At 41.2% G+C, this 25,014-nt stretch overlaps 1 protein-coding gene across 3 annotated transcripts in view; it reads left to right on the top strand.

Annotated features, from left to right (window-relative positions):
- The window catches only part of MCTP2 (multiple C2 and transmembrane domain containing 2), a 228,289-nt gene that overhangs the window by 69,686 nt on the left and 133,589 nt on the right, over positions 1-25,014 (top strand). For all 3 annotated transcript variants that reach the window (XM_084772920.1, XM_084772921.1, XM_084772922.1), the window contains exons 5-8: positions 8,950-9,092; positions 9,864-9,940; positions 10,390-10,501; positions 14,491-14,526. In XM_084772920.1, the coding sequence (XP_084629046.1) occupies positions 8,950-9,092; positions 9,864-9,940; positions 10,390-10,501; positions 14,491-14,526 (368 nt within the window). The remainder of the gene's footprint in view (positions 1-8,949; positions 9,093-9,863; positions 9,941-10,389; positions 10,502-14,490; positions 14,527-25,014) is intronic.

Here is a 25,014-nt window from a genome sequence, read left to right as displayed (position 1 = left end):
CTCTTTTACTAATATAAATTTGAAAACAGGTTTGCCTTTCTAAAGTATAATAGATCCTAAGTTTTAGAGTGCTGGATCACTCAAATTTATTTCCTGTGTATATTTTTCTCTATTATAGAATGTAGGAAGAAACACAAAAGTTTAGAGTACATCATGATTTGTTTGATCAATATTCCAATTAGATTAGCTCCAAAATGTATTTTATTGCTACTGTTATTGATTACTGTTATTGTGTATGTATGTGTGTACTCACATGCGTGTGCGTGCTTCCATGATGTGTGTGGGCACATATGTGCCACAGCGAGTGTGGGGCAGTTAGAGGACAAGTTTGTGGTGGTCAGTTCTCTCCATGTGCTGGTTCTGGAGATGGACTTCAGATCATTAGGTGTGTGTGACAAATGTCTATACCCACCAACACATCTTGCTGCCGCCCAATTTTCATTAGTGCAACTCAGGCTTCCGTGAGTGTGCCTGCATCTTAAACTGTATACCCAGCTCTGGTCCCAACTTCTTTGCAAGTCACCTGTAGATTTGCATCAATTCTCTTCCATCCCATGATGGCCTGACTTGTTCAATGTCCTCATTACACACTTGGCAATTTGCTGCTAAGAAAGTCTTATTCTCCCCAGAGGCAATGAAGTGGCTCATTTCTATAATCTCCACTGACCATACAATAACTTTGTTAACTGTGTAGCAGAGAAGCATTATCTCCCCCTTTTTGGATTAAATTTGCGTTTGTATGCATAATTTTGGACGTTTCAATATGTTTGTTGAGATTTGCTTTCATGTTTGCAAGTCCTCTTCCGTGTGCAGGGGCCCCTGCCTCCACAGTTTGCTGTGTTCACGGGTAGGACTGTGCATTGTCACCAAACCTGGGATTGTATTTGTGAGTGTCTTCTGTGAAAAAGTTTGCTCATTTCACTTCCTGTTCTGAAGACTCCCTTCTTCTGTTCTCATGTCTACTGAGGTCCATGCTCCTAGCATCATTCACATCCACACATCTATCTTCTCTGGTTTTTTTCACTTCTCATTCATATCTTTCATCTATCTCTACTTCCCTCCTGAGTTTAGGACCTGGATAGAAACTTTGTTTGTTTGCTTGTTTGCTTGTTTGTTTTTCAAAATGACTTTCAATGAACAAGAACAAATCTTTCTTTCCTGAATGATTAGACTTCCTCTTTTCAATGACTATATATGCAAGGGCAGATACACCAGCCCGTGATTTTTTGGTTTCTGCTGATGTGTTTCCTGGTATAATAATCAGGTACACACATCTGCCCATTTTATTTTGCAAACGTCCAGCTTTGCTTCTCACTGCAGTACCAGCTATGAACACCAGATGGCATAAGATCCTTACTATGCCCGCGTAGCTGCACAAAAAAAACCCATATGCGCTGCTGTGTTAGAAGCAAACCTGAAAGCTTGCAAGGATGCAAACCCCATCCAGTGGCGTGGGTGTCATTTTTCTGTCCTGCCTGGTGGTCTTAAAACACTAAGACAAATACACACAGCTAAGTTTGGAATCTGTTTCGGGGGACCCCTTTCCCACCCTGCATAGATCCCACAGGACATGCTGGTCCCAGAAGCCTTTGTACACTCCCATTTCTGAGATCTTTCTGGGTCCTGTTGTTGCTTTTGTTTTTGTTTATGTTTGGTTTGTTTGTTTTTTCTTTCTTTCTTTCTTTCTTTTTTCTTTCTTTTCTTTTTTTTTTTTTTTTTTTTTTTTGAGACTGCATACTTCTGCATTGATTGGGACATTTGATGCTTGCTAGTTTGTTGAACCAGTTTCCACTTGATCTGTTCTCAGTGCTTGTGGAGGACCAGGGAAAGTAAGCCTGGAATGACTCCTATGTTTGCTGCATCCGTCTTCCATCATCCATTTGAGACGTTTTTGGATCATTAATTCTGTCATAACTTGACTGTTGGAACATTGCTCAGTAAAACTAAAATTTGTGCTTATATATATATATATGTATATATATATACATATTGTATATGTAAATTTACATATATGTAATTGTCTGAGTCTATTTCATCTCAAGGCCCAAATAGGGCCAAGACTTGCTCAAGGAGCCACTGGAGGTTTTAATGCATGGCTGGTCCCCTTAAAGGAGGGAAGTTGTTTCCCATTCAATTAGGGTGGGTGCAATAGCAAAGCATGCTGTAAGGGCAGTAGAACATTGAGGAAAACACAGCTTTTCTGAGGTTGAAAGTGGGAAAGCAGATCCCAGGAGCAGATAGCTGCTGTCTACAGAAGTAGCCTGGTCCCGGGCAGATCTGCAGATGGCTGCTTCCCTGGAGTTGAGTGATACAGAAAGACCGCTGGCTCTGGGTTCTTCTGAACTCATCTGCTACACAGGAAGTGATTGTTCTTTTCATGTGATCAAGGAGCTGCTCCCTCTCTTTCTCAGTTGCCCGTCTGGTTTCTGAACGGGACTGTGAGGGATGCAGTGCTCAGGCATTGTTCTGTGTGCATGGCTCCATCATGCTGCTTTCAGACGCGGGCGCCTACGTAGATGTCATAGCTAACACATCTCCTCCTCATTTGTTTTTTGGTTTTTTTTTTTATTCTGGAAATTGTCTTAAAAATTTTTTTTTAACCAGGCTCAGAGAGTGAACTTGTGGACCCCATACTGCCAGGCTAGATTTCCAGAGCACCCTAAAGTCTTCCGTGAATGACCTCTGGGTGTTTAGATAGAGAAGAAGCCCGTGGTCATGGGGTTTAAAAGCTTAAAGTGTCTATACAGCTATTTCCTTCCAGAATACCTAAGAATGTTTCAGAGATGTTTTCCCGAGTAGATGGAATTCCTGAATATAGAATTTAAGAATACACATTTTCTTCCCATCTCTCTAAAAGGAAGATGATAGAAAATTCCACACCGTCAGAGAAAGCAATAAAGCAACTTTATGGGGAGAAATTAGCCATGTGAATTACCTTGGACATTAAAATAAAGTACATGGACAATAGAACTGTATAAATGGTTATTTGCTCTCCCTTTTTAAAACTTGACTGAACTGGGATGCCAAAAATAGCATCTTGGTAACTTCTGGCGCTGGCTACCATTATAGTAGATTGGCTTATTTGTTCTCAGGGGAATCCTGTGAGAAAGGTAGTTTTTCACATTACAAAGGAGAATAGTAAGGAAATTGAGTGAATTACTCAGGATTACACAGCTACTTATGGGATGTTTCTGCACTAACTTCAGCATCCCCATGTGTGTTGGGGACCCCTAGGCATATGCCTTTCCTTCCTTGAGCTCAGAGGTGGATGAATTCAATATTACATTTATAGATGTTCCAAGCATTGTTTTCTATATTAAAATTATTTTAAAGTAACCTCTTGAAAAACTTAAAAGTATGTATTTATATTTCTGTCCTTTGTATCCTGAATCTATTAGTGAGCTGTTTGTTTTGTATCATCATCATCATCATTATTATTATTAATGCTGAGGCATATATGTGTAAGTCAGAGGACAACTTTTAAAAGTCACTTTCCTCCTTCTACTACGATTTCTAGGCATCAATTTCTTCAGGCTTGTAAGGTAAATACTTTTATCCACCAAGCCACCTCACTGGTCCTGTTAAATGGTGCTTAATATTTCACTGTACATTTTGAAATTTCCAAGTGAGAGCATTGAGGAGCCATTTCCAACGGCTCTGGAGACACACTCCTTCCAATGTGCAGAACATCGCTCCAAATGCCAAGGATATCTGAGGACTTTGAGGTTTCCCCCGCCGTTTTTAAAGGCATGTGTGTACGTGTGTGTGCGCGCGTGCGCGAGTGCGCGCGCATGTATGAGAGGCAGAGGGAAGGAGAGAATGGAGGCCCTAGGTTTACAACAGGAATCATCTTTACTCTTTCTCCCACCTTTTTCTTAGATCGGGTCTTTCGAGTACAACCAGAGCTCATACACAGGATAAGTCTCCTGGGGTGGCTTGGGGTGTGTGTGGAGGCTGGGGTTCCCTGCCTCTGCTCCCAGAGTCTGGAGCTATAGATCGAATGCCACTCACACCCTGCAGGGACCTGGGCTCTGGAGGTCTGAAATCCAGTCCCCAGTTGCTCAGGAGTCACTTCAGCCACAGAGCCAGTCCCCCAACCCCCGCCGCCCCAGGCCTGAGCTCAGCTGTCTCCCCCCCCTCCCCCAACTCTCTGCCGCAGCATAGCATTAGGTTGCGCTACCAGGTGTCCTTCCTTTCTCCCCTTTCTCCTTCATTCTAAATTATAAGCTGCTGTCAGATTTATATGTGCAAAGCTTGGCTCTGATCACTTTACCCTCCTCCTGCATGAACCTAAATTTCCTTCCTCTTCATACTAAAATAACTCCAGATGGACTGAAAATTTAAGTGTTAAAAAAAAAAAAAAGAAAAGAGAAAGAGAAAATGTACCAAAATCAATGGGAAGAAAGAGACATGGCTGAATTAATCTTAAATCTTACGGTTTAAAAAAAACAAAAACAAAGTGCTTCTAAGCAGGATATGAAAGTACAAAGCCTGAAGTCAGACCTTGGCTAATAAATAAAAAGGAAAATAACTTATTGCCAGTAATAACTTATTAAATAAATTCTGACAAGATGTATAGTTTGTGAGCAATTCTGTAAGGAAGCATCCTACCCAGTTGTAGCCAGAGGACGAGCTGATCCCCGCTGAAAGCCAAACAAGTAAAGAACAAGACTCTGACTCACAAAACACAGATAGACATTGCAGCCGCCGAAAAGCCATTGAGAGTCTTAAAGATAAGGGAAGACAGAGAAAGTGCTTTGCTTTGTTTTTTTCTTTTCTGCCCTGCCAACAGATTACAATATTCAGTGCTTGTGATTACTGAAAGAGACAAAAACAATGTTTGCTCTAAGGTTGATAAGCATTTAGAAGATGGATTGTATACTTGCTTATATGTAGGTGTGTGAGCCTATATATATGCCATGCATGTGGGTGCCCTCAGAGGCTGCCAGAGATGAGTTCTGAGAACTGACCTGGGATCTCCTGAAACGGCAGCAAGCTCTCCTACCCACGGAGCCATCTCTCACACTTCTAAGTTTGATGAGGTTTAGAAAACAATTTTATAATATCTGTTAGAATCAAGACGAGGCATTGCCATGCTTCCTGTGTACAAACTTGCTATAGAGCAGAGATTGCAAAGTAGATACACCAGTCTGCTTGGCGAACTCCTGTCTACAGTGGGAAAAGTATTAGCTACTTATCTACGCTGATCTAGCACAGCAAGAATGTGTTTAGTTAGAAAAACACCAGTGGGTGCATATTGCTGGTGTGACCCCAACTTCAAGGCATAGTACCTGACCAAATGCAGTTATTTAAATGTATGTATATATATATATATTTCCCTGTAAAACACCCAAGAAACTGCCTATGGCCATCACACCAGACAAATGGGATCAGGGACCAGTAAGAGGGTGTGGACTTTATTTCGTTTCATACCTTTCAAAGTTGTGGGCACATGTTACTTTCACTTAAAAAAAAAAGCCTAGGAACAGGAAATAAAACACCCACATTTCTTGCAGAATAATAGCTAACCCTTTATTGTGTATGTTTAAGGTACTTTGGTTTCTGACTTAAAACAACCTGTGGTAATCTAGTTCTTTTTTTTTTTTTTTTTCCTTTGTCTTCAATTTTTGGCTTCACTGAAATGCTTGCTTAGCTATTACAGCACTAATATTTTGGGGGGTTCCCCCTGTTCCTGTTTGGTCCTGGGTTGATTTCACACCTGCCTCCTGAGTCGAACCCTCACCGACATGTGAGGTAGGGGTTACTTTTCCTACCTACCACTGAGCAGAACTCCAGAGCGTGTTCAGCTCCTTTGAACATTGCCACTTGGGACCATGCGTTGTGCTATAGGGTGCCAGTGCTATCGGATACAGAAGAGCAGGCTTTTATTGAGGATGTGCCTTGGCCATACCCAGGATGGCTAGCGAGATATGGAAGAGACCATAAGTATCTGTGGGCTGGTAGTGTGGTTGACAGGTATGTGTCAAGGGACAGTGACCATCTGTAGGTTAGTAGGTGTGAGCAGGAGCAACTATGATTGAAATAGTTCTTAGGGAGGGATTTAGTGCCTCTCTGCTGCAGGGATTATGACCAGTTGCCAGTTTCTCTGGCAGCTACATGTATCTCCAGGGGTCTGCATGGGGCTAGTTCCAGTGCCTTTGTTCATTACTTAATCCGTGCATATGCAAGTCCTTAATATAGAAAGTCGTATATAAGCTATGTGTGTATGTGTGTAGATGTGGTATTATATGCAAACCATCATAAAAATCTCCTATGCAACCTATATGCGTTTCTCCTCGTGTTTTACTTCATCTGTAGGTGAATCCAATACCATATCAGTGGCCTGTAACTAAGTAGTTGTGTTGTGTGGGGGATGATGACCAAGACAGGAGTCTTACACTGTGGTGCCCATGGTTGCTTGAATCTCTGTGTGTAGAAGTTCTGTTGATGGAAGCCTCTGTCTGTCCAGTGTAGGAGAGCATGACCGGGCCTGGGTCCTAAGCGTTTGAGTTTGGGGCTCTCCAGAGCCACAGCCTGGTCTCTAGGCCTTGTTTTCCTTCACCACTGAACTTACCAACTCCCATAAAAGTCTCTTTGTATCTGAATTTCCCAGTGAGGAAGGTTAAAGTCCATCCATTCAGCTGCCAGCTCACCATTTGTATACTCTGGGAGTCGCATTCCTGAGCTGCTGGCCCCTTTTCAGAACCTGCCTAGTGAGATGCCACTTTCCTGACAGTCAGGCACTTAGGCTCAAGAGAGAGAGAGAGAGAGAGAGAGAGAGAGAGAGAGAGAGAGAGAGAGAGAGAGAGAGAGAGAGAGAGAGAGAGAGAGAGAGAGAGAAATTCACCATGTGCGCCCCCCCCCCCCCAGGATTTTCTCTAACAATTAACACTGCACTAACTTGACACCCTCTTTCCTTGTTTGGCTTTGTAAACCCTGGTCCTTTTTTTCCTATTAATTCCAGACATTAATATTTTCTTTCATGCAACTGCCGCCATTCACCCGTGAAACAGTTTGAACATTATGTAGCTGTCAAGATGCTTGGGGATTACCCAGTATGCCTTGCCTGTGAGAAAGTGACACCACTGAGGCTGAGTTTTGAGATGTTTATTTTGAGAGTACGCTGACAAGCATGAAGGTCTGATCCCAGAGTGGCAATTTCATTTAATTAAAGGCCTCTTTTTATTATAGCTTCCCCCCCACTTTTATATATATATATATATATATATCGGGATGATTGTTAAAGTCTGACTAGCCAGAGGTGTTCTCCCTAGCTGCTGGAGGAGGGGCGGGCAGATGCTCACCCACCAGTGAACATTCCACTGAGTGTCTGTGGATGCATTTATTTTTACTAGCCCTCAAAAAAACTGCTCAACACGAGTTTGTGTTTCACATGAAGGCTGGCCTTCTTCTATTCCTAATGCTGCCAAACTTTAGATGGCAGAATTAGACGCCTATGACTTTTGTAGCTTATTTCATTTTTTTTGTTTTGTTTTGTTTTGTTAAGTTAGTGCCCTTGTATTACCGGATTGCTAACTCAGAAAATTTCTGCTTTGGTGAAGCTATTAACATTGACTGGTGGATGCTGTCTTGTTCCATAGCGATGCTACCTTCCGCTCAAAAAGCTGGAGACTGTCCTCCATTTACTTTCATTGGTATTCTCTATTACAGCCATACAGAAACCCAAGAAAGGGCCTAAAGTGACAGACTGTTAAAGACAAAGAATGATAGTTGTGAATGACGTATAAGTGTTTGCAACAAAGTAGTGGAACTAATTTATGACGTAAGATTTGTAGATGATATTAGCTTGACTTTCATGTCAGAAATACATTTCAGTGAATATTCTTGGAGCCCATCCGGGGGCCCTGGATTAAAAACAGTGGGCCCTTCCATGTATCTTCATAGGGCTGGGGGTCAAGATAGGCCACGATGCCATCACTTTTCAAGTCAGAAGCTTTGCCTTAGTAGCATCTTGAGTAGTCCTTCCCTGAACTCCAAGCTGATTACTCATTTGCTCCTATTTCTTCACTAACCTGATACAGAAGAGCAAGTATGTCCTTGACACACGTTCATGTAACACACAGGCACAACGCGTCATTTGTGCACTATGTTTGCAGGCTCCCCCCCCCCACCCCACCCCAATTGATCTGAGAAATGTGAAGGGGGATCTACCATCAGCTTTTTTCTTTGGGAGGTAGGTGGGGATTGTATCAACTAGAAGGGATATTATTCATTCCCTTTGGCATCCATTTCAAAGCTCCCCAGGAGGGGCCACTCGGGTCAGCTGGGTCAGCTCTGAGGCCAGCTGAGGGCCTGGCTGATGTGCAGTTCAGCTGGCCCTGGGTGGGGGCAATGTGTGGCAGCTTCGGTGCAGGTGCGAGGAGGAGGCAACAAAGAATGGCCACTCTGTTGACTTAATCTCTGTGCCCCTGGTTCCAGTTGGACTCCCCTCACACCGTCTTTTGAATGAGTAGCTTCAGAGACTGGTCTATTTATTATTATTGTATTTTAAGGTATAAGATTCTGTTGAATCAGCCATCTGCTAGATATTTGGAGATGGCTGCTTTGCCTTTTCATGGACTTTGTGCTGAGCCTAGGAGGGGCAAAGCTTCTCTGCAGGACTCCTGACACTGCCTTGATTTTTTTTTTTTTTTGAATTTTGTTGTGGGCAACTGAGAGGTGACATATCCACAATGAAACCACGTAAAAAGCTCAAAGAAGCCATTCATATTCAGCCACTAAAAGACAAAATGGAATTAGCCATTTGTCCTTAAATTGTAGCATTTCTCCCTCCCCATGACACCTCTAGAGTTTCCCATCCCTGCGTAGAGACTGATCTCTGCTTGCTTCGGGCCTGGAGACTGTGGGGAAGAATCTCCACTTGATAGAGATGCTCGGTTTTTGCATGCATTTTACCCAATTCTGTCTTGTTCTCTTTTTCTTTTAAAGGCACGAGTGATCCGTATGTGAAATTTAAGCTGAACGGGAAGACGCTGTACAAAAGTAAAGTCATATATAAAAACTTGAACCCAATTTGGGATGAGATGGTTGTGTTGCCAATACAAAGCCTCGATCAAAAGCTCCGTGTGAAGGTAATAATCCCGATGGCTTTCAAGTCAGCTCCTTTCTTCAAAATATTTATTCTTCCGTATTTCTCAGCCTTCCTTAAAAGCGAACTTGCCTCAATTAATTCCTCCATTATCCTCTGAGGCTGGATTAAAATATTAACACTGAGGAGGAATTTTTTTTTAAGACTCCTTATGAGATTATGTTCCCCTCCAATCAAGGAGATACATATGCTGCAAAGTCACAGTGTACTGTGTAAATAATGTCCTTATTGGCTATATTTAAACTTACTCAGTGTGGAAGAATTATTACTGGCCCCGAAGTGGTGACAAGTGTAGACACTGTTCTCATTAGAAAGAACTTTATACTTAATAGAGCTTCGAGCTACCAGGTGTAAGCATCAATTACTCCAACATCTGGGTTAAAACTGTGAGAGTTGAGTGCAGACTGGGATGGCTTGTACAACAGTTAGCAAACTTTTATTTAATTGGCAGATTTGCTCACCATGGAAGATGCTAAGTTTTAATGAGAGGCCAATTAAACTATAGGGAGGGTCCATTGAGTAATATTTTGTTGTATTTGACCGCTGCCCTGAAAGTCGGTTTGTGCTGTTGTTTTGAGCATGATTGGCAGAATGGACAAGTTATTTCTATGCTTTGGCTTGGCTGTATTTTTCTTCAACTTCACTGTGCAAATTTTTGAAAATTTCAGAGTCCCTAGCCTATTCTGCATGTTCATAATTGGAGATCTTGCTGGTGCTGATGGCCCTATATATTAATGCCGAAACCCTTTTCTAGGTGTACGATCGGGACTTAACCAAATCTGATTTCATGGGTTCTGCCTTTGTCATTCTCAGGGATCTTGAACTTAACAGGTATTGTATTTTTTATCTTGAATCATTATCAGTGAGTTTTAGGGGAAACCCACGTTCATATTAAATGGGGCTTATTTAGACTGTATAAAATATTGATGCACATAATTTAAGTTAAAATATGTTTTATATTATTTTGGTGGTAGAGCAGGGAGATAAATTAACCAATGTTAAGTTTGACAATGTCAGACATTTTACCCCCAGAAAATTTATTTTTACTAAATGTGGTTCTGCACTTGCCCTGCCCCATTTCCCCCTCACCCCCTGCAACACACACACACACACACACACACACACACACACACACACACACACACATACACACACACACCTTGCCTTGTGTAATCTTTACACAGAGGTGGTGCAGCTTCTACCACAAGCTCCTGATGTACTGTCAGGCCTGTCATATTGCCAATTAGTGTTAAAATCACATGCCATGTCTTTGCTTGCAGGACTACTGAACATATTTTAAAACTGGAAGATCCGAACAGTTTAGAAGATGACATGGGAGTGATTGTGTTAAATTTGAACCTAGTAGTAAAACAGGGTGATTTCAAGAGGCATGTAAGTGTGACCTTTCTGCTCAAACTCTCTACTGTGGTGGCTCTTTGAGGACAAGCCAGCACCCAGAACGACTGTCAATTGTATGTTAAGGGGAGAAGTAAAACAATTGGATCAAGTCTCAGGATGGGTTATGTATATTCTCCCTCACAAACCGAGGGGCAGACAGCCCAGGTAATAAGAAGCTACCTGGCTGAGAAGGGAATGGCTGGGATTGCTATTAAGCTCACACAGAATGTGTGGGTTTTGCCATGATAAGCCTTTTGAAATATAGTTTCCTTAGGTATCAGTGTTTCCATTTAGCCATTTTTATATTCTGGGTGACTTTCACATATTCAGTTATGCAAACAGTTCCCCAGGATTTAACGTTTTCCTCACCAATGATGGCATGATCAAGTGTCCACTTGTAATACATTCAGTCCTTTGCCTTCTTCCCTCAGTGTTGCTTTTAGTCGCTAACTTTTCCACCGGGTGGGCTTTTGTGAAAATGCAAATTTTAATGTTCTCTATTCTATCACGTGGAAATTTCTCATTACCACACTATAGAGTGGTGATGTCTGCACCATCAGCAAAGCATCCGATCTTGTTAAGATAAGATAGAAAGTCGGCTCTTACAAGTAAACATGCTGATGGAAATTATAATCTCATTTTCATATACATGGATTGCACATTATAATTTCCAATAATTAAAATATGAACACAGTGTGTTTGATTACAGTTTACTGAAAGACATTTTTAAAAAGCAAACTAAAGAAGTGACTGGAGAAAGAATAGATAGATGTGTTACATTAGACCCTGCATGGAATCCAATGTGAAAATATGAAGCCTGATCAGAAATTAGGCTTCTAATGATACCTCCTAAATGAAGTAAATACTTTTCACTTTAGCTATTGCTTAATCTTTCTGTTGGAGTTACTTTCATAGAGAAGACCATAACTAATTTACTAGTAAGCTCCCAGAGGCTAGCTCAAAATTATTGGAAAAGTGTACTAAGAGTTTGTCAATTGTCAGAATGACAAGTAAACATTTACTTAAAAAAAATCAGTTCCTTAGGATAATTTGTTTAAAAATATCAGAATAAAATCTACATATAAATGCACACACACACACATATACCCAGAGAAGGGTTGTATTTTCTGTCCCCTTTGCCCAGGCCTTTTCTTCTGCTTCTTTTTCATCCTGTTGTTGCTTCATAATCTCTGCCCCTGGATTCAGTGTAGCAGAGAACCTGAGATGTGTGCTAGGTTATATTAAGATGCAATATGAATAAGTATTTGAATAAGGTGCCCACGACGGAACACCTGACAGCCAACGTGTTCTAAAAACCTCTTTGTTGGCTTCTGTAAATTCGATATCTCTTATGAAAATGGCTGCATATTTTAAAATTTTTTTCCTCACTAGACTATTCCCAGCAATCATATTGTAACCTCAACTGTGTTTCAATATTGCCACATTTAGAATTTTAAAGTAATAGCAACTTGACTTCAATTTATCTCAAACTGCAGAGCAATTAATGCAGGAAGCAGCCTGAATTTGCACTTGTGGTGTATCTCGTGGTGTGTCTTTTTCAAAGTTCAAAAGAGTGCTCACTGTCTTCATCTTACCTAGCCTGGGCCCTCTTACTACTGGAGCCTCCTTCACCCCTCCACTGTTAAGATTGTCAGGGTCTTATGCTTCACCCAGCAGAAGCCAAGTGCACGATTTACTTTATATATGCCGAAAGCAGTATCACACAGAAGACTGCCTATGTCATTTCTTTGCTTTATATCTTCCTTTTTCTCTTTACATACTTGATCTAAGCATATCCAGGAAGGCAGTAATGGAGGGATAGTTTATTCTGAGCCGCACACTTCGATTCTGCTTATAGGACTATCATGGTCCATTTGGATATACTAGTTAGAAATTTTATTTCTTTTTATTAAGCATAATTGAATATTAAAAGGTGTTTTTACTTTGGGTTTTTAAGTGGAAGTGACTAACCCTCGGACCTGGAGGGCAGAAGATTTCTGTGATTACAATGCTTGGAATACCTTTCCCACTAATGTGTTAACTGTAGAGTTCCCATTTGGATTTTTAGCTTTGTACCCATTTTTCTTTTTAACAGTGAGTCAAACTCTGTGGCTTTAGACCCAAAGTGACAAAAACATTCTTAACATGTGCAGCATGTCTCCGTGCTGTACATCTGGGTATTGTGGAGTTGACACTGACTAGAAGGCCAAGAATTGTACTTTTTTTCCCCCCTTGGAGAAGAGTAGGGTCATTAGTTAATATCGTGGATTGTGTCATCAAGCCACCTGCGTTTGACTCCTAGATCCACCAAGACCTGATCAAATTCACAGGGTTACTAAACCTCTCTGAGGTGTTTCCCTCGTGTGGGATAAGAATGATGCTACGTGTTGTATAGCATCATGGATAATGACATCATCAACTATGGTGCCAGACATGGCGGAGATATTCTGTACGTGGTAGCATGTAACATTGTGGGAAAGACTGCTTCCACCTGTGACAAAGCTTAATCTTTCCCACATAACATTACAGCAAAGTAGATATCATGTTAATATCCTAACCTGGTTGATTTTATGTGATTGCTATTTTTAAAAAAAATCAAGTCTTTATTAAAAAAAAGAGGGGGGGGGACCCAGTAGCTTTGTGCCCTTATGAGGTGGCATTCATTTCTGTGCTTGTATTAAGTGAAAATACTTGATACTGTTATTGAGAAAATAACTCAACGTTTTATTTTAGACCTTAGTGGTAGCACCTGTAACTATGTCAGGTGTACAGGGATGACCTCACCATATTCCCAGGACAAATATTATTAATGAACCAACAAGTTCTCTCTGTCCTGTCGTAGCTGCTGGCTAGTGAAATGTGAGCAGAATCCTCTTTTTTTAAAAAAATATTTTATTAATTTATTCATATTACATCTCAATTGTTATCCTATCCCTTGCATCCTCCCATTCCTCCCTCCCTCCCTTCCATTTTTGCGAACTCCTCTTGATGATTTTTTTTTCAGGCTTCTTATTGATTGAGGAGAAATATTTGCAAAGTACACATGCCATTTACATGTGCTTTTCCCTATTACTTGAGCATTTCATTAAACATGGTCAGCTTGAGTCAATTGATTATTTAGTTGCAGGAATGTAACCACATTTTAACAAGTAGTTAGCTAGTGAGCCTGCCAAAGCAGAGCATTGCAGTACTGGATACTGACTTGGGACCGAAGAAGGATTTTGCTAAAAGAAAAATTTAACCCCAGGAAAAAAAACCAAAAAACAAAAAACCAAAAAAAAAAAAAAAAAAAAAAAAAAAAAAAAAACCGAGCAGCCTTTCAAGGACAAAGAAAGATCAGAAAGGAGTAGGTTGAAATGTATTCGCCTTCAAAACTTTTTTCTTCACACATCTGCTTGATCAACTAAATTAATTTAACTGGACCATGATGATTCTAAAGATTTTAGTATTTCATTTTAATTAGCTTACCAAAGACCAGATTTCCATATGGCATAAGTGCCACATTCTTTTCTGTTATTTTGACTATCAAGATTTAACCTATGAAAGTAAACAGAATTCTGTTTTCTGTTAACAAAAATTATGGATGACCTAAGCATGAACTGAGAGTAGTTAAAAATTTACAAACATTTTTACAGTGCCACCTAAACACTGTTAGTAGGAGAAAGCAAACATCCTCAGTTTTGGAGTTAAAATGTACGTGCTAAGATTGAATGGCACTTGTCTGCCAATGCTGATCCACTTTGAATATTTTGAGGAAATGATTAGTATAACCACTTAAGTGTGGTATTTCTTTGTTTCTATTTTCTTGCTTAAATAAATGAGCTTTTTTTGAAGGGAGGAGAGTAATGGGTGAGGCTAACTTTCAGGTTTGGGGACAATAACCTGAATAGAATCTGCATTATATGTAATGAAAAATAGTTTAATTGCATTATTAATGATCTGATGTTTTTGTTTCATTATGATATCTTCACTATACCATGAAGCGTTGGTCAAATCGGAAGCGGATAAGTGCCAGCAAGGTAAATATTTACTTGTTTTTATCTTTATATAATCTGTATAAAACGTCATATTTTTGATAAATATACCTGTATATTCTGTATACATATACCTACATATGTAATATTAGTGTTGCTCAGGCTGATTAGTAGTAGTGTTCTATGCTTCTTACTGTTTTAATGAATAAAAAGTGAAGGATTTTTCTGTAGAGTTTCATTAAGTAAGGACATGGCCAGATGTTGGAGCTAGTACTTGTTTGAGCAGTGATATTTTATATGTACCGGGCATGTTAGAACTTTACACTTCACTAAGCTTGAAAAACTTAGAGTGTGGTACAGTTGGGTTAGATGCTGTCCCTCCAGCTAGTTTTTTGCCATGAGAAGCTGATGCGAATGCTTCAGGGGTGATGTGAGGACCGGAAGCGTATGTGGCAGCCTTTATACGTCTCATTCATCTCTCCTGGAACGAAACTATTTCTCAGTTTTTAAGTAGACGTTTTCTTCATGAAGTACTGGTGAGTTTTAGATCATTAATATATCTCAGCAATTGTATAATAGTTTACAGATTATACAAGGAAGAATACCAAGCAAAGGGGTCAGAATTTAATCATTTATCAAGTTAAATTTAAAATGTTTAGGTAACTAAATGTGAAAAAAAATATTCTAAAAACAACCCCCTAAAGTATTTTTAACTTAACTTAGTACTTCTTGCTCCTTTACCAAGAGACGTAGAATTCTAATGAGATGGTATACTACTCCAGGCTCTTTGTCTAATTTGATTCCTGAGTGTTGGGGCTAATCCATAACTGTAACGGAGAGAGGCTGTGCAGACAATCACTTGGGGATGCATGAATGCATGCACATGTGTGTACACATACACCCTCAAAATTTCTAATTTGTAACTGTACAGTATCTCAGTTGGCTACTTCCCTATAGAATATGGAGTCTTCATTTGGATCAAGAATTCTTAATGGTTTTGAGAGAGAGAGAGAGAGAGAGAGAGAGAGAGAGAGAGAGAGAGAGAGAGAGAGAGAGAAAGAGAGAGAGACTCTAAGACTCTTGCATTCAGAAGCCCGTAGAAGCTAATGTTCTGATGGCACACACTGACTATAGCGCATCCTTTCTGCATTTTCAACATCGTAACAGAATTATGAAACGGTAGCTGGCCATCCTCCCATCTCACTCGGTTTCTCGCACTTTTGCCCGAGTTAAGAAGCGATGAGGACATGAGAAACAATGGTGTGCTGCAATCCGAAACACTCCCCGCCTTTGCCTTATCCCTTTATAGTCACTAGAGGGTGGGAGAACATCATTTCTCGCCACAGAAGGGAGTCCAGCTCTCACTCCTGTATTAAGAGCGGCTGTAACCACCCAGAGCAGTAAAGTTTCCCAGAATGCCTTGGTGGAGCCTGACAAAGCAGTATTTTCTCCTTTATTGATTCTGCCGCTGCACTAAAACACCAGTACTGTACATCAATAACCATCTTTACTTAGGGGGCTCCAGTCTGTGGAAGAGCACTGGCAGTTTGTGGGAGAACATAAAGGCGAGAAACAGAAATTGTGAGCCTGGGGAATATTGGAATCGAGGGAGGACAGGAGAGGTTATGGAACAACGGGGGAAGGAATGAAGAGGGGCAGGAAAAACGTCGGCGCCTTGGATAAAGATCTCAAAAATATGAAGGGGACAGAGGACCCAGAGAGCAGTATTTATATAGAGATACGACAGAGTTATGTGCTGAGCCTCAGTTGTCGGCCTTATTATTATTATTATTATTTTTGTCTTACTTTCTGGAATTTTGACTTCAGTGTGTGCTGGGCTCAGGAATATAATAAATGCCCAAAGCCAGTACGTATGTTCAGGAAGATTCCAGTCAAGTAAAAATCTGATGGACACTAGAGGCATTCACGTGTAAGACATGAAGAGTATACATTGGCGAACACTTAATGGTGACATCACTTCCTTTGCTTTGGAAAATATGCAAGCTTAAAGAGGAGAGAGAGCTTATAAATTGAAAACGAGTCACACCCACTGCCATTAATACTGTAAATGTGGATAAATGTCTCTCTGATGATCTACCTTTGGATATTTTTACACTGCAAATTTCTTTCACTATTTAAACATTGTTATTTTATATATACAAATGTTTGTTGAGTGTATATATGTGTAACACATGCAAACCTGGTGCTGTGGGAGGCCAGGGGAGGGAGTTGGGTCCCCTGGAACTAGTTACAAATGGTTGTGAGCACCATGTGGGTGCTGGAAATTGAACCCAGAGCCTCTAGAACAGTGATTCTCAACCTGTGGGTCGCGGCCCCTTTAGCGTTCACAGATCAAATATTTACATTATGGTTAATTACAGTAGCAACAGTACAGTTACAAGTAGCAACAAGATAATTTTATGTCTGGCTGGTGGGGTCACCACAACATATGAACTGCTCTGAAGTGGCACAGCATCAGGAAGTTCAAGAGCCACTGCTCTGGAAGAGCCATTTTCCCACCTTGTACCAAACTCTCTTTTAGAATTTTCATATTCTACTAAATATTAGGGAATATCTATGAAGATTGCTTAGCTGTGACTATATAAAAATGTACGTCTGCACTTCCTATAGCATAGCAGGGATTTTGACTTCAATCTGATTCTTACAATGGCTTTGTTTACATGATTGCTTCTTTTTTTCTAAAAGTTTTGTATTTTTGTCTTACCTCAAATGTTCCTGAATAAGAGTGTCTTTGTGGCCTGCTTTAAAATGTAACTTTGCTATTTTTCCCTAGATCTCAATTATATATGTATGTGCATAGCTTTTAAGATAGACTTAGCTGCTATCCAGAAAATCATGTAAAACAAGCATTGAATAGAGAATTTGGGGTTTGATATAATAGATCATGGACTGGCATCTACTTCTTTCCACACTACTGCTGTGCAGTACTCACTGCAGCCAGGGCTGCCCCAAGACTCAGATGAGTGTGTTGAGGTGCCTGATGTAGCTCTACTCAAGAACACGTACACCAGTTATGATCATCAGACAGTTTATTATTGCAAAAGGGAACAGAAAGGTAACAGAGGTGTGGGTACCAGATTAGTGATGGTGCCTAGACACATTGTAGCTCTATCCTCCCTCCCTCCCTCCCTCCCTCCCTCCCTCCCTCCTTCCCTCCTTCCCTCCCTCCCTTTCTCTCCCTTCTCCTCCCTCTCTTTTCTTCCCACTCACATGCTTCTTTGTACACATATATGTACAACACAGACACACACATGTGTACACACACACACACAGGCACACACACACACAGGCACACACACAGTTGAGAAGGGGGTCTCCTCACAGTCTGTAAAGATGTCTGAACACATGTTCCGTTAGCTATGGATTTCCTGTGCCTCACATGCATTTTCATCGAGATGAGTACATACCCTCCCACGGCTCTTCTTTGACCTTCTGATTCACACATTAATATGTCAGCTATCTAAGATAAGAGAGGACCCACACTAGTATAACATTTTTATTGTCTGTTATGAAATTACTTGACTAATAGTGCCAGCTTTTGGCCAGTTTAGCTTTGTAGACTTTTATTGCAGTTTCAGTGTGATTGTGGAAGCTGAGCTCTGTGGGCTGCACTCTCTAGGTACCCGAATCATCTGTGCTCCAGCTGGCTTGGGACACGGAGCAAAAAAAAAAAAAACTGAGGGTAGATAGTGAAAGAATTTGAATGGGCCCTCTGCCTGCCTGCCTGCCTACCTCAGCCTGTCTATTGTCTGGCTTTGTTTGTCTGTCTGTCTGTTTGTTTGTTTTTTAGACAGGGCTTGTCTGTGTAGTCTTGGCTGTCCTGGACTCACTTTATAGAACAGGCTGGCCTCGAACTCACAGCGATCTGCTTGCCTCTGCCTCCCAAGTGCTGGGATTAAAGGCGTGCGCCACCACGCCTGGCTCTATTGTATGTTATTACTGAGCTGTCCTAGGACCAAATCTCACAAAGGAAAAATAGTGGGTGTGATGATTGTTCTGTTTGTAGTTAGGTAACAAACAAACAAACAACAACAACTGCTGCTTTTACCCAAATGGGTGTCTTGCCATCCCACTTCTCACCATACACATTTATCTGTGTGGACTCTGCATGCCGTATTGGTGTGTGAGCCTGGGAGTAGTGTGAGGGAATCTCCCAGTGCAAGAAGTAGCATGCAGGGAGTCAAAGGTACAGTATGGTTCCTGGAACACTCCAGTGAGCAGAATGCTTCTTCTTCTTCTTCTTCTTCTTCTTCTTCTTCTTCTTCTTCTTCTTCTTCTTCTTCTTCTTCTTCTTCTTCTTCTTCTTCTTCTTCTACTTCTTCTTCTTCTTCTTCTTCTTCTTCTTCTTCTTCTTCTTCTTCTTCTTCTTCTTTAAAATTAATTTGCTCACTTCCATTTGCATGTGTTCTTCAGTGTCTGCTCATAGTAATACAGTGGCACTATTTCCTCTTTCAGTTAAACTCACAGGCTTGGTTCAGACTGTCATATATATCTATGTTCAAAAATATCTCTCTGCATGTCTGTTATTATTTTTAAATCTAGTGACTCTCTCTCTCTCTCTCTCTCTCTCTCTCTCTCTCTCTCTCTCTCTCTCTGTGTGTGTGTGTGTGTGTGTATGAACTCTTGGTGCTTAGAACTCCAGGTCTTAGGCTAAGCACAGGCTCTACCACTGGGCTCCCCCTTGCCTCCTGCCTGTCTACTCACTGCCGGCAGTCTGTGGGTCTAGTTGTGACCCTGCATAGACTCATGCTGTGTGTCTCAACTCTGACCCTTCTGCTGCATTTTAAGAAGCGGAGGTCAACATGAGACTGAGCAGAGTGACCTCTGAGGGTTTCCTGCTTTCTGGAGTCTGCAGCCATGTTCAGGTCAGGCTGTCAATTTGCTAGAGCTCTGTAAGCTTCTATGTGCTCTAGGGTGGAGAGCCCAGGCACCACCCCCCGAGCTGTGCAGTCCTGTCTATCTTCTCAGTAGCATTAGACTCTGTCTTTTGCCAAAGTTCAACATGGAACATTGTTTTACGGTGGGAATGATGTTCCAGATTATAAATATGAATTAGAGAATGTGGGTGTGTACGGTGAGTATTCAGGGCCGTGCAAAGAAGCTTTCAAGAAGGCTGGAGTGACTGAGTAAACGAGACACAGCAGCATGGAAGATGTGGCTATTCCAAATAATGGGGCACCTGGAAAGAGCCAAAGATCATCTTATAAGGCTTCAAACAGCCTGTTCCTATATAGAACCCTTGAAGCAGTCATGACTGGGAATTGTGACAATGGCTTCAAAAGCCTATTTGAAAACCCTGTTGCTTGTTAGTTTTTGAGACAAGTTTTCACCATGTAGCTGTGACTGACCTAAAACCCATTATGTAGATGAACCGAGCCTCAAAATTATGCAGCTCCTCCTACCTCAGTCTCTTCCCCACCTCCCCACAAGGACTAAGATCATGGGCATGCACCACCATACCCAGGTTAAATGCAAATGCAACTTCTTATTTTTCATTTTGTCTTCTACTTCTTGAATAAAGATCTCCAATAACTAGTACCAAGGGTTTTAACTAGCCTTCCTAGTAGCTCTGAAGCATACTCTAGTCTGAGAGCCATTGACATGGGGTAGAGAATGATACAGGCCCTTGAAGATCGTAGGAGTTGAAGGTAGAGATGTCAGAAAGGGTGGATGGCCTGATCATCTTGGAGGATGCTAGCTCCTGGTGAATAGGTACCAGGCTGGGGTTAGGATGCTGCAAGGAGTTGATGTGGGGAAAAGCAGAAGAAGATGCTTGCGCTCTGGTGCTAGTCCCACACTTTCAAACACCTAAGAGTAAGACCGGCTCAACATCCTTTAAGTCCCAAATACAGGGACACTTGCTCCATTTTAAATTAAAGCAAGATGCAGAAAATCGGAACAGACTGAAAGTCTACAGCGGTTGACATAAAAATTAAACACTAGATTATAAATATTACTGCACAATGTGTGAGCTCCCCCAGAAATCAGATCAAAGAAATAACCTTATGGGTCATGTGATCTTTGTCTTTTTTTACCCTGTTAATAATAGAAGATGTATTTTCCTTGTCCCGACTTTAGAGAGTCATGAGCACTTAACAGTCCTTGTCTACTTGTTAAGTTTTTTTCTTCGTTTACTTTTCATTTTCCCGTATAAAGTATGAGCGATGATATTTCCTTATGACTTAGAGTGTGAAATGAATACGGAACTTCTGTAGCTCTAGACACAGTGTGCAGTTGGACCTTTTGCTGTAACTACAAATATAAATCTCATCTTCCATGTGCATGCATGTGTGGGGAATGTAGAAGTTTTCCTTCCTATCATTACGAGAATCCCGCGGGGTTCTGGCAGAGCCTGTGGCCCGGGGACCGTCTTTGGATAATATAGGGAGCTGCAGAGGAGGGTCTGCTCGGGAAGCCGGTTCCCTGGGTGCGTGGATCTGCTCTCGCTGAGCTGTAAAGCTGTTGGCAGGAAGCAGTACTTTAACATGTTGAAAACACTTGAAAGGAATAATTCAGCGCAGCCTTTTATAGACTGCGTGCTTTTCCTCAGCTTTAAAAAGAAATGGTCAACAGAGTTGAAGCCCTCCTTTGCTAGTCAATATTCAAACATAGGTGGTTGGTTTTTTTTTTCCATGCTTTTGTTTTCTGTTGGCTACCTGTGCTGACATAGAGACTTTAGAAACAGAACGAATAGGTCAAAAATAAGACATGTTGGCAACACGAGACTCTTTTTAGGTGATGGTAGTAGAAGAGTAATGTATTGTATTATTTCACATCTCATGTGCCTACGCTTGACACAGTCTTTACTTGTTACTCTATTTGTCTGTTTATCGTGTGTCATAGCTACATGTGTGTGAACGGGGGGGGGGCATGTGTGGTTGTGTAGAGGTCTGAGGAAACCCTTGGCTGTCCTGCTTATCAAACTGCCTTATTCCTTGAGACAGGGTGTCTCACTGATACCAGGACTAATCTTTTGACCTTAAACTCCCTGGCAATCTAGCCCCAGCCATTTTCCTGTCTCCATCTTCATGTACCCTCCTAGCATTTCGGGTACTCATGGCTCTGCCTGTCGTTTTATGTGGGTGCTCCGCTGGGAGATACAACCTCATGCCTAATGCTCCTGAAACAAATGCTCTTAACTACTATCCTCAACCGCTCTGTCGCTGGCAGCCCCTTGTCTTCTCTTACCTTTTCATTCCTTTCTCTTTGCCCCTTTGTTCCTTCTCTTTTATTCTCTGGTACCGATTTTGCACATTCCATTGTGGCGTTTGCAGGGAGCAGTTGCATTAGTGTCGTCTTGCTGTTGATGGCCACAGACTTGTCATCCTAGCTCCTAGCTCAGTGATGTTCTACCTTGCTTGTGTTTTCACTTAGCACTTAATGTCACCAGCCTGCAAGTCACTGTATAAACCCTGTATAAGTACATTCACTCTGGGAATCTATTCCTGGACGAGAACCTTTTGATATTCTGAAGTAAATCTTGGCACCTACTTGAAGTGAACAGAAGTTCCGTAGCTTACAGGCTCCTTTTCTCCCTGCTGAGTTCTGGGTGTGGGGTTACCATGACTCAGAAGGAAAGAGCTCTTTGGAGGGTTGTTTCATTTGCAGGAGAAACAGGCTGCTTAATAAGCTGAGTATCACACCTCGTTTTGGTTTTTCTATTAATAATTGATGTGTGCACTTTCAATGGGCATCACTTTTCCTTTCTAAGAAGAAGGAGTGTGGATCTTGTGGAGCGAGTGGGGGTCCAGACTCAGAGAGATGAATGGATCACATAGAAATACTAAAAGGTTCTGATCCTTGGGGAGGAAGGAAGAAAATAACACAACCCGGAGGCACTATATTTTATCCCTCCTGTCTGTGGAGGAATTAGGGTCAGGACCCAGAAACTTTGCTCTATCCGCTGGTGTTTGTTTCAGCTCAGGTGGGGTGGGCTTCGCCTTTGATGGGTCATTTCCTCCTCTCCTATAGTGGTCCAGGCTGCATTAGGATGACAAATTTCCCTTATAGGCAGGGACAGAGACTTGAAACCCCGAGCTATTCAGCAAACTGAGTAAGTGCAGATGAGTCAATTTATTGGGGGAAAGAACGGGGATGTTCGAAGAACCAAATAGATCCCACTAGCCTGGCCCTGCTGTAGAGCACACACTGGATGCCTGGGTCTGCCCTGTGCCGTCTCTTCTTTTGGAGAAGGAATGCTGAGGGAAGTATAAAGAGTGTCCTTAGATCACACACAAGTACACAGAGCATTGGATTTGCAAGTGAAAAATTTTTTTTTGAGGTCAGATAAGTAGAATAAAAGTCTTACTTTCTGCCCTATCTGTGACTCTGCAATAAATAATTCTTCTTTCCCACCCTGCCTTTAGGAGGGAGTGGGGGAAAAAGAAAAGAAAACTTGGCCAGTGATGAGCAAGTTTATCAGATCAAACATGACTGCATTAAATACTAAAACGTTCAAAGTCCGACTGAGATAGATAAAGGCTTTGATGGAAAGAGGATATTTCCCAGGGACATTACAAGCCATAATCCAGATGTTATGGTGTAAGGCAACGAGTGTCCATGGGTAGATCAGGAGCGTCAGCCAAGCCGTGCCTGATGCAGGCCTCAGCCTTGGCCTCCCGTGCTGTTCTGCCATATGGAACCCATCTCCAGCCCCCTTAATAACCAGCTTTGGATTCCATTTTCACAGAGCTCATAGAGCTAAGTGGGGCTGCTTTATGGACAAGTTAGATAGAGGCCTTTCCAAGATAAACATCCAATTTGAAATTAGGACATACTGCACTGCAAAATTATTTTAGGGCATATTTCATGGACATGCTGCCATTTTTCTTAGGCAATTGCCAGACTGTAGGATGCCCTTTGATCCTCTGTGGACATTACTCCCTGTTTTATAAAAGGGATTTTGAAATAGTTGCAGTGTTGAGGGAGGAATATATCTGTCGGAACTTTGAAGCATGGCCGTGGGACAGGTCATGCTTTAGCTTGTTGGTTAGAAGTCAAACTTTTAAGAAGGAAAAGAAAGCAAAAGACAGCAAAAGAGGGAATTACTGCAGCGCTTATGAATCAAAATCTCATTTTTCTTTTAAAGGCAGACATTTCAACCCATGCACCCAGTAAGCTATAAAATGTGTAAGCAAATATTCTGTGTTCGTATGCACATCTATAGATGTGGACACACATAGGTGTGTGTTTATATTATGTGCTGTGATTTGAACAAAGTAATTTAATTTAAACTACTTTATATCTTTTTTATTGAATTTAATGTATAGAAGACCAAGTGACAATTGAAGATTAAGAAATAATCCTTATTTTCTGGGAGAAGAGTTTCTTTCTTGTTTGTTTATTTTCCCACTTGCATGGGAAAATGGTTTTGGTGTGCATTAGTATTTCTAAATCAGTCTCTCTCTCTCTCTCTCTCTCTCTCTCTCTCTCTCTCTCTCACACACACACACACACACACACACACACACACACACACACACACACACACACATTTATGGAAGAGAATCCATGTAATCATCATGGATAAAAGTTGGGAGTATATATTTCCATAAAAGTAATTTTGTTTAAGGTTATCATACAATGTTTAGCAAAATACTCCCAGGGGCATTGGTACATCATTTCTTGAGAATGATGGAATGACATAGTTGGATCAGATAAGCTGATATGTTAATAATACAGATCTTATTTACTACTAGTTAAGACTCATTGTGACTGTCCGGTGTTTGAGCAAAGTGGTGTCTAAGTAACCACAGAGACATAGCCAGCAGACAGATAGGAATGGCTGCCCAGGCTTATCCGTGCACTGGTTCTGTTCTCAGATTTGTTTACATTCTCCAGTCCAGTGATTCTTTCCTCTAATGAAAACTATGTGCTTGTTCCAATTCACTTATTAAGCAGTATTTGGAAACGAACTCTCCGACTACATGCAGCATATGGATCAGATGGGAATCCTAACTCAGAACAACTGAGTACGGAGAGACCATTGAGAGGTCAGGGCAACCAGAGCCTCCCAGGGTGTTGAGCAACGCTAATGGCATGATGGTTCCCTTCAGTGAGTGTAATTGTGGCATGTTGATTCTTTAAAAACAAAGGTGGCCTTTTCACTAAAAAGCTTCAGCAAGGGATGGGTGGAATGTTAAAAGTAGTAAGGCCATGGAGACTGCTTCCACCACTTAGTCTATTTACTTTTGTAAATAGAGATTAAAAATTTTACAGCGTGGATTAGAAAAGTGTAGCCACCATCGTTACCATTTAATAATAGATATTTGTCTTCTTTCTATATTGTGTTTAAGGCATAAATAAATAAAATCATTTAGAAAAAAAAAAAAGAAAAACATAAGCTGAGTTACTTAGCCCCTCTGGGCTTCCAGGATTCTGGGAAGTACTTCATATCTTCCTTTTCATCCCACGCTGTCACACCTCGTCCTCCAGACCCACACCACTTATTTGATCAGCTAGGTCACTGTAAGCTACACTGGAGTTGTGGTTCTTACAGCAGCACGGAGCACC

The sequence above is a fragment of the Acomys minous genome (assembly GCF_964271855.1).
Source record: "Acomys minous genome assembly, chromosome: 2".
NCBI lineage: Eukaryota > Metazoa > Chordata > Mammalia > Rodentia > Muridae > Acomys > Acomys minous.
Note: the sequence above shows the minus strand (reverse complement) of the source record. Positions and strands in the feature narration are given on the sequence as shown.